This window comes from Dysidea avara, chromosome 8 (assembly GCF_963678975.1).
Source record: "Dysidea avara chromosome 8, odDysAvar1.4, whole genome shotgun sequence".
NCBI lineage: Eukaryota > Metazoa > Porifera > Demospongiae > Dictyoceratida > Dysideidae > Dysidea > Dysidea avara.
Genome location: NC_089279.1, coordinates 18081875 through 18091730, shown reverse-complemented (window position 1 = coordinate 18091730; position 9856 = coordinate 18081875). Strand labels below are relative to the sequence as shown.

General features: G+C 38.5%; 1 protein-coding gene across 1 annotated transcript; it reads right to left on the bottom strand.

Moving 5' to 3' along the window:
• Positions 1–6397: 6397 nt before the first annotated feature.
• LOC136264826 (52 kDa repressor of the inhibitor of the protein kinase-like) lies at positions 6398–8803 on the bottom strand. Its single transcript, XM_066059591.1, has one exon. The coding sequence runs from the start codon at positions 8801–8803 to the stop codon at positions 6398–6400; it is 2406 nt and encodes an 801-aa protein (XP_065915663.1).
• Between the last annotated feature and the right edge of the window lie 1053 nt (positions 8804–9856).

The window sequence follows — 9856 nt, the reverse complement described above, 5'->3', positions numbered from 1 at the left end:
TATCACGATTGATAGTAACTTTTACATCACGATAACGATAGTATCACGATAGTACTAGCAGTTACAGACTGTATCAAAGATACTTAACCTCATGAAAATAGCACATAAATTACTCCTATTACATACCACGTATCTGCTTTTTTAACACTTGGTTGTAAACATTGTTACGTATTACAATTGTAATCTTGTTGTGGCATGATCAACTAGACTTGCATAGTTTCCTCAACTTCAATACTATTATGTTTGCTTCTGTTATCCATGCTTTTTGACTAAGCACAGACGTGTTTAATATATCGCAATAGTACGATTGTAGACTATCATATCACGATTATTACTCATTATCATGATAATCGATAGATTGCAACTATCGCTCAGCTCTAGTCATTACCATGCAGGAATACTTTAAACTGGCATATTGAGTTCCAATTGCCAGGGCGTAGACTGGGCTCTAGCCCCTGAAAGCCTAGGTGTAGCCTGCTAGCAGCAGTGTGTCATAAAGTGGAACACCATAGGTATAGTCAGCAAAGTCTGGTTAGCATGTGGTCATAAATGCTTGCAACTGTCAATGTCACTAGCTGATTGGAGAATGTGCTAGAGTAAGTACACAGTAGCTAGTTACAGTGACATAAGCACAGTAGCACACAATCCTCCATATAAGACTGTCAGGCTCACACCCTGTAAGTTATTTATGACATGATACCATATGAGAGGGTTGTTGATGATATGTGGTTAGACCACAAAATATTTTTAAATGGTAGGGTTGTAATAAACATCCCACCTAACCTTTTTTGTGTGTGAAAAGCAGCCATGGTATCAGCGCTACCATTTATCTTCCCCCTATAATGGACAAACAAAGCACTCAATGTGATGGCTAGGAGAATAAACTGGATGCCTTGCATGCACACTTGAACGGCTTCTCGTAGCAAAACACGGGCAGCTCACTAGAGGCCCTATTATGGCAATATTGTAAGGTAAAGGACTGCTGCACAACTTCAATCTGCCATCTATTAACGTTACAAATACTATAATTGAACAATACGCATCCCTGAGCACACAAGATTCCGTAATTTTGTTCTTCTACAGCTTCTTCCGTACACGGAACAGCAGGCAATGGCAAATAAGAACTTAGAAATTTATCGAGGTGGAGGCCTGTTAGCGATCTGTGAGTACGGGTTAATTAATGGGTCATGGACACACTGAAGGACTCAGTGAGTAAGGCTGTGTAGTTTTGATTGCAAAAAAATGGAGCCTTGGGCTTTACACGAGTGAAACAAAATAATAATAATATTATGAATAATAACTAGATGAATTAAAAATTGGAAATTTTAAAATGGGAATAGGGATCGCTGAAAAAAGCGACAAAACAAGAAGGGATCGCTGGGGTGGTAATGTAAACCACAAATCCCTCTGTCATAAATCTTTAGTTACATGCTCTGTCATTTTGAAGTGAGTAGGGATTTGTGGTTTACATTACCACCCCAGCGATCCCTTCTTGTTTTGTGGCTTTTTTCAGCGATCCCTATTCCCATTTTAAAATTTCCCATTTTAAAATTTCCAATTTTTAATTCATCTAGTTTGTGTACTTTTTAATTAATCCAGTAATGGATTATGAGATTTCTTTTATTGATAATAAAGACTGTTGTGAATAGTGTAATTTTGCATTCTGCATAGTAACACTGTCAACATTTCAGTACACACATGAAACTGATCAAATTGCAATGTGCATACAGACTGAGAGTCTCCTAATATAAGCTACAATTTACATTACTGGTGCCTTTAATAGCTGTCAAATTCAGTGCAAGGATTGTAGTTATACACTTGACTGCATTATTAGAGTATTTAAGTGACTGCTCTATTAGAGTATTTAATCTGGATAACCCGCCCACGTACAATAATCACGGAGCGAAAAAACCACCTTGCAACAAAGTCATCTATACTGAGTTTAATAAAGACAGATTCTATTAGCCACAAGGTCTAAGTCCTTGTAGGTTAGGTAATCCTAAGGCTGCAGCACATGTTGCTGTCAGACCTTCAGTGCTGGTCACTGTAAAGTGCTAATAATAAATACTTTAGGTTTAAGGAAGAAAATCCATCCCTCCTGGAGGAAGACTGAGTGTGGCCCCGACTAGACATTGGGTGACCTGCAGTTCGAATCCTGGGGCTGGAGGGATTTTTTTCCTTACTTTGGCCCCTTTTCTGTTACACCTTATTCAGTCAGTAAGTTAAGTCACTAGGTCTAAGTCCTTGTAGGTTAGGTAATCCTAAGGCTGCAGCACATGTTGCTGTCAGACCTTCAGTGCTGGTCACTGTAAAGTGCTAATAATAAAGTAGCGCACACCAAAAAACTTAACTCTGAGAATGATCTTGTATGGCTTCTCGAGCGTAATGGCGTTTTGCCCAGAAGAACTGACGGCCCGGTTTGGGCTGTTTCCATCCGAAAACGAAATCAAAAATAGGTCATGGACACGCACAATGATCCATTCAGCAAGCCTTGCTACTTTTTATCCCAGGATTCTCCTTGTAAACTTCGCTATGCCTGTGAAAGAATAATAATAATAAATAATAATAATATGAACAAACTGGCAAATTTCAGCGTTGTTTGACATACACATACTGTTTCCTTTCCACTTGATACTTACTAGTGGACCAATACTCATTGCAAAGAGCCACTAGAGGGTTGTTTTGAGTTGAAGGATGCTTTCAAGGTGGTTTTTAGGTGTGCGTTCTATTAGGATTTTTGCAAAAAAACATGGGCGATCCCTATTATTAACCCACTACCGTGGTTCATGATATGAACAATTCGTGTAAAATTCGCAATTTTTGAATGTTTCCAAAGTTCATCTAGACCATTTTTACTGCTATATCACCATTTGTCTGCGTTCAGTGTTTGATAATAAGCCTTCTGAGTGTTGTTTTATGCTCGAGTCTACTTTCTAAGGCTGGTTTTAGGTGATTGCTCTATTAGGATTTTCAAAAATTCTTCTGCGATCCCTATTATGAACCCACTATCGTGGTTCATGATACACACCAGTGGACATTAAATTCTGCTTCAGTAATGGCGTATAGACAATTTCATAGAATTTCAAACTTCAAATATTATAAATATGCCAATGACACAATTATTGTAAAGAAAACATGTCTGTATGATGTATATAGTCAGATTCAGTGTTGCTAAAATTTATATTATATTATGGTTTAAGTGAACAATGTCCTAAAATGATGAGCGCTGACTAAAGTGCTGCCTTTAAAATCTTCCTAAAGACGTCTTATACAACGATAATCACCTTTATGGAATAATAATTTATTAGTCCATTTAATATCAAATACAGCATTAAAAAAAATAACAAGAAAATACTTACAAGCAACTGGATATAGAATTTTTTAAAAATCAATTAAAATTTTGTTTAGTTGCCTACCTGCCTGCTCGCCTGTCTGTCTGACCACATTCTCAAGGCTGGAGAGGCCAAACAAAACAGCGTACGGCTACTACAATACCAGTGGCATGTGCCTTTTGGGATTCCAACAAGTGTGTGCCTTCTCTTTCCTTTATCTTTAATCAATCTAGTTGTCATCTTCTTCATGCAACGATGCTATATCAAGGCATTAATTTTCCTTATCAACCCTTTCCTTGAGCAGCATATTTAGATGACACAAAATTGTTTAAAGCATTTACATTACTGTGAAAGGTACTGGACACCCAGTAGATACCTGTAACTTTTGAATCCACACCCATTAATAATTTAGGTTGGCTACTAAGTGGAGTCCACACCTTTACTCCCTTTGTAGTAGGATGCTGACTTTAGATACTCTAGTACAGCAGTCACCCTAATGGATCAGTGATGTGTGTAAAGCTGTATGCTGCAACAAATAAACTAAAATTACTAATTTAAAGGAATTCAAGCAATAAAAAGTAATGAAACAAGAGATGAATGATGATATTACAGCATAGCTTTGTGGGAAGATCCTGCTTAGGCATTGAACAAAATAATCACTATGACATGCACAGAGCTATGCTGTAATACCGTCATTCATCTCTTGTTTCACTACTTTTATTGCTTTGATCCCTACTTCATTTTTAAATTAATAACTTTATATTTTGTATATATAGGTAGTAGAGTTGTATTACCATGGCATCTGGATCAGACAATGAAGATGATGAAATAGATAAGTTGATAAGTATGTTCAAAATCATACCTCCTGTGCTTATGATAGTAGCTACTATATGGTAGTCCTTAGAAAATATGAATGTTGCATGAGTATTGTTGCTTTTCTACTCCTAATTTCTGTTCCAGTTGTTAAATTGATTACACCAAATGGCCAATTTTCTTGGTAAAGCGTATTTTTCAACACAGATTGGAGTTGTGGGCTGGACTCGTGGACTAGTCATGAGCTTTAAACAGATTCTTAATAATTTATATAATTATCCCTTTGTTACTGGAATTATTTTTTATAAAACCACAAAAACCGCAAGAGACAAAACAATAACAACTTGTGTGAGCTGTGCGTGAAATGTGTGAAAGCCATCTTTCAGTTAATGCTAAACAGTATGTGCCATTCAAAGACCTCTCTTTACCCTACTCGGTCGTCTAAAAAGTTTCACAGTAACACACAGAACTCACGCACTGTGAAACAAAGGAACTTGGTCTGCTCAGACTGTTCCTTCTGTCACGCGAAAATAAGAACCGAGCCAACATCTTGTTATGTGTGATGTTGCCATACTGTATACCAATTGATTTGCCATCGCAACTTTATTCCAGTGGCGTACTATCACCAGACGAAAGTCATGGGCGATTTTTCACAGGTATGTAAACAGTACACATGTTTTATACTTCTTGTGTGTATTCCAAGTGATATCGGTTTCCCTGGCTGCTTTTCTTGGCTTCACATGACATACCGTTTGAAATGTCTGGGCTTCCTGAATAAAATGACAGTGGTTTTAGCTCTGTAGCCCCCGGATTGAAGATGCTATGGATGGATTTCAATGGGTGCACATTTAAATCCGCTTGAGGGGCAATGAACTAGGTATCATACAGTACGGTAGTACTGTATATTAGAGATCATGGTGATTTGTCCAAAGAAATCACCCTAAAGCCAGCTTCACAACTCCATCCTGGCACCTTGGCAGTATTGGTTAGGTATAACCAAGCCCAAAAGTGCCTTCAGTACAATCCTAAAGGTTTCCAATAATTGTTACAAAATTTAATAAAAATTATTAAATGGAATTTTCTACTGCTTGCCCGCCTACCTGCCTGCCTACCTGATGCCTTCAGGCAAGCATAACTTAATAACAGCTAAAGCTATGGGCTTGATTGTTTCACTGTTTGATGTCACTTCGTCCCGAGACGTGCCTTTTGGCATACCGCAGTACATACAATGCATACATCATGGACTTACCTTTGTCCTCCTTTGTGTCCCATTTCTTTTTGCTGACAGCCCAAGGGTCGATTCGTGGTAGCATGATGCATGGATTCCCTACACTATAAGTTTGTAAATAGGAATCGTCCATATTTTCCATTGTGACTGGATTGATTGCAGAGATGAGTTTAACACTGTTCTTCATTTGTAATGCTGTGTAACGGGTTGAACACATAGTTAAAAGTGAAGTGTAATGGCCACTGCATTTTCGAGGCAGTAATTAATAGTTGGGGGCACACAAATCGTTGTATTTTCGTGGTGACTGGATTGTTGCAGAGGCACTTCTTCTACTGTTTTTCGTCTGTAGCGCTGTGTAACGGGCTGAGCATAGCTGAAAGCCAAGCGTAATGGCCACTGCACTTTCGAAGCAGTATTTGATAGCTGGGACACTGATTCAGACGAAAAAAATAATTCTGACGCCAGCCTTTCTGTTGATGCGGTATGCATGGGTTCACTAGTCATAATAATGTTACAAAAAAAGTAAACAAACAAGTTTAAGGAAAAATTAGGGATTTTAAGAAACAAGAGAGGTCCCCTACACCTGCAGATATACTAGTGAACGTTTAATCCCTAATTCCAAGGGCGTGCCTAGGATTTTCAAAAGGGGTTTCCAAGAGGGAGGTTGTGTGAGCTGGGGGGTGCAGCCCCCCAGATAGCAGGGGGTTAGGGGGTGCAGCCCCCTGGAAATTTTTTGGTTTTTAAGGATTAGAAGTGTACAAAATGTGCATTGCATGATGAATACATGTTATTTCCCTTTGTATATGTTCACATAACAGCAACTTAATGAGAAATGAAAATTGATAATGAACAATACTTGTTTAGCTGACATATTTACTTTACTACAATGATGATATGATGCAATAGTCTTACAAATTGTAATATGTACACTAATATCTATATACTACCCCTACAAAGGTGTTACATTAAAATATAGAAATCACTCATGTATATTAGCTACAAAACTACATAGCTACGTAGCTATCTAAAGTTTTTCTATATACATTATTCTATGATTCTTTTTTAGAAATTCTGTTCTAACTTCAAGAAGAGATGGTATGTACGTTGTAGAGTTATAAACATTTAATAGAGCTAGTCCATTAAGCCTGTCCTGATTCATTGTGGAACGCAGGTAAGTCTTAATCCGGCGCAACGTGCTAAATGACCCCTCTGCTTCACAGGAAGTAACAGGGAGCACCATTATATGCATCAGCATTTTCCTCACATTAGGAAAAAGCAATGGACTTGCATGTGATAGTGAAGCTTGAGGAGTGTCAGGAAGTGCCGTATCTTCCTGATCTCTGAAGTGTGCACGCCATAGTTGAAGCTCAGCCAGAGCTGCAGAAACAAAATTGATGTCACTTCTAAAGAAATCTAGCAGTTTCTCATCATCAGCTTTGTCACTGGCATTAAAGCATGTTGGAATGATACCCAAGCATCTCATAGCAGTAACTGAATGAGAGGAGAATCGAGTTTCAATTTCGGCTTTAAGATGGTCAAGGAAGGGAATGGCCAGTGATCTACGAAAATACTCCTCTGTCGTATCCCCAGGATGATTCTCACGGGCAGTTTGTCTGGAACACCACCTTGGGGTACCTATAGCAACATCATACTTCCTTGCACACTTTGATGCACTAGCAAAAAGGGTATGAAATTGGCTATCAACATCTGAGCGAGCATCTGCTAAAACCTGCGTCAGTGTGGCAATGTGCTGAACTGCTTTAAGGATATCTAAAGCCCTGGCCTGCAATGAAGTGGTCAAGCTTTCTGTGAAAGACATATATCGCTCAACAACATGCAGAGTTACTATGAACTCAAAATTAAGCATAGCCTTGGATAGAGACAATGCGTCCACAACAGAATCTCGTGACCAGTTAGATGCATTGCTTGTAACGCTATCAAAGGACTTAATGATGCTGTCAAATGAGTCCATAAATATGTGGAGAGCATCAATCCTTTGTAGCCACCTAGTCTTACACAACGATTTTAATTTGCAGGAATCTGTAGAATGGGCATTCAGTGTATACTGGCGTTTTGGGTGGTTATCAAAGAACTTGAACACTTTACCCACAACACTAAAGAGGTTTTGTACCTGAATTGAGCTGCAAGAATTTACTACAGCCAAATTCAAAACATGGGAGCAGCAATGGGAATACGTAGCCTGGGGATACTTTTGTTGTATGATTGCTGCACATCCTTTGTATTTCCCACTCATGTTGCTAGCTCCATCATAAGCCTGACCCCTCAATTTTGTTGGATCTAAGTGGCATTCAGCAATTGCTGTCTCAATAGCATCTGCAACAGCTGCACCAGTTACTCCCTCATCAAGCTCAAAGAAGCCTACAAAAGATTCACACACCTTCTCCCTACTGACATATCGAACTGACAGTGACAATTGCTCCTTGTTAGCACTGTCTGTGCATTCATCACAAATGATGGAGTACAGATCATTCTCCTTCACTTCATCTGCAATTTTTTGCAAGATGAGTGTTCTGCAAATCAAAATAACCTCATTTTGTGTTTTTGCACTAGTGTATTGTGCATTCTTTGGACCCATGGCAAGATGTTGATGGAGCACTGGATCTCCAAGTGCTCTATATTCAAGGATAGCCTTGAAGTTGCCCTTGTTTGTGCTTAAAGATGTGTCCGCATCATCATGCCCTCGGAAAGCTATGTTCTGCTTTCCACACAAAACAACATAGCCTAAAATTTCATCCAGCCGTTTGTAATTAAGGTCATAAAGCTCTTGCCTATTTGTCTCAAAAGATACATCTATAGTGGGCTGTGCACCAGAATGTGATTCCTTAAAGCTATTCAAAGCTAAAACAGACCTAGAGTGCATAGCAGACATTGCATGTGCTTTTACCTTCTCATTGAATTTTGTCCAGTTGGTAAACAGCTTCTGAACAGAACTATTTACGGTTGAACAGCTAAACAAGCAACAAGGTAAGCAAAAGCAACCATCTAGCTGCACAGAGTACCCTAACCACCAATACGACTGTAAATAATGGGGTTGAAAAGACCGCCTTTTACCATACTCCATTCTAGTTGGAAATTGGTAAGTAGGCGGTGGGCTAAATTTAGCAAAATTCAAAACAATGTCCAACTTCTGTGCCTCAGACAGATCTTGCTGAAGCAAGACCTTGCAATCTCTAGTCAGCAGACAAGCCGTTGCAGAAAAGTCTGAGTGCTGTTCAGTTGGAGCCACTGTAAGCCCTTCACCGACCAGTGAGGGTGAACAGCTAACCGTATTACTGGTGCTTGTCTGCTGGAGGTCACTAGCTGCTTGTGAACCATCGGAGATTGTTGAATCTGGGACTGCAGCAACACCTGGCCTGCTATCTTGACTACCATCATACTTACAGTCAGTCTGCAGGTTTAGATAATTCATCACGAGTGTTTCACTCTTTTATTGAATATTGTGGCACATGTTGTGCGTTATTTAGTAGTATTACACTAAATATACTTTTTTAAAAGTAATTATTAATTTTTAGGGTATATAGCTATAGTGCTTTAAAAAAATGAAAATAAAAGGGGTTTCTGGAAACCTTTGGAAACCCCCTCTGCATGCCCCTGAATTCAGTCTTGGTCTTGAGGTGTAGACTGAAATAGAGATTAAATGTTCACTAGTATAACTGCAGGTATAGGCGACCTCTCTTGTTTCCTTACTTTTTAAATTCCTAATTTTCCTAAAACTTGTTATTTAGCTCTTGTACACAGCTTCTACTTCCTTATAGATCAAGAAGGTTGTGTGCAGTAGTTATCAGAATATTCAATAAAATGTGTGCCAATAGTTATTCCACAAAATACTCAAATATCCTGTAATACATATAACATTGTGGGATGGTATATGGCTATGCCCTACCATTAATAGTGAATACAGCCATTTATTATTGAGCAGGTGGGTAGTGTGAGAGAGCTTGATTAAACATATTGGATTACTTTTCCATCATTGGATCCTAAAGGTCCATAGAGCAATCTACAAGCTAAACTTCTGAATCTATGTTACAACATTATTCCTTGCCATTGTTTTTTCTAACAAATTACTGCATACATATGCCGATTTTGTGATCTATAAGGAAGAGCTGTATCAGCAATTGCAGCTCACACAAAACTAGTTATGTTTATGTTTCAAGTCTACTTCATGAGCCCAGTTTGTAAGTCCAGTTTGCTTTGTTCATTCAATCAACTATTAATGGATGCTCCTATTCATGGTTTCAGTGGTTGCTAACCTAACTGATATCTAGGGATACACCATTTTATTGTGGGGCATATTATTAGGATGGTAAAAGTAATGAGAATACTGTAAATACTGGCAGAAGAGGAAGTGGACAATGAGGCACACAAACTTTACAAAAGACATAGAGATACACTAATAGAACAGTCATCATTATTAACAGTCATCATTATTAACAGTCATTAACAGTCAACAGTCAACGAACAG

Excerpts from the sequence above, each read along its gene's own strand:
- LOC136264826 (XM_066059591.1), bottom strand. The coding sequence starts at position 8,803 with ATGAATTATCTAAACCTGCAGACTGACTGTAAGTATGATGGTAGTCAA.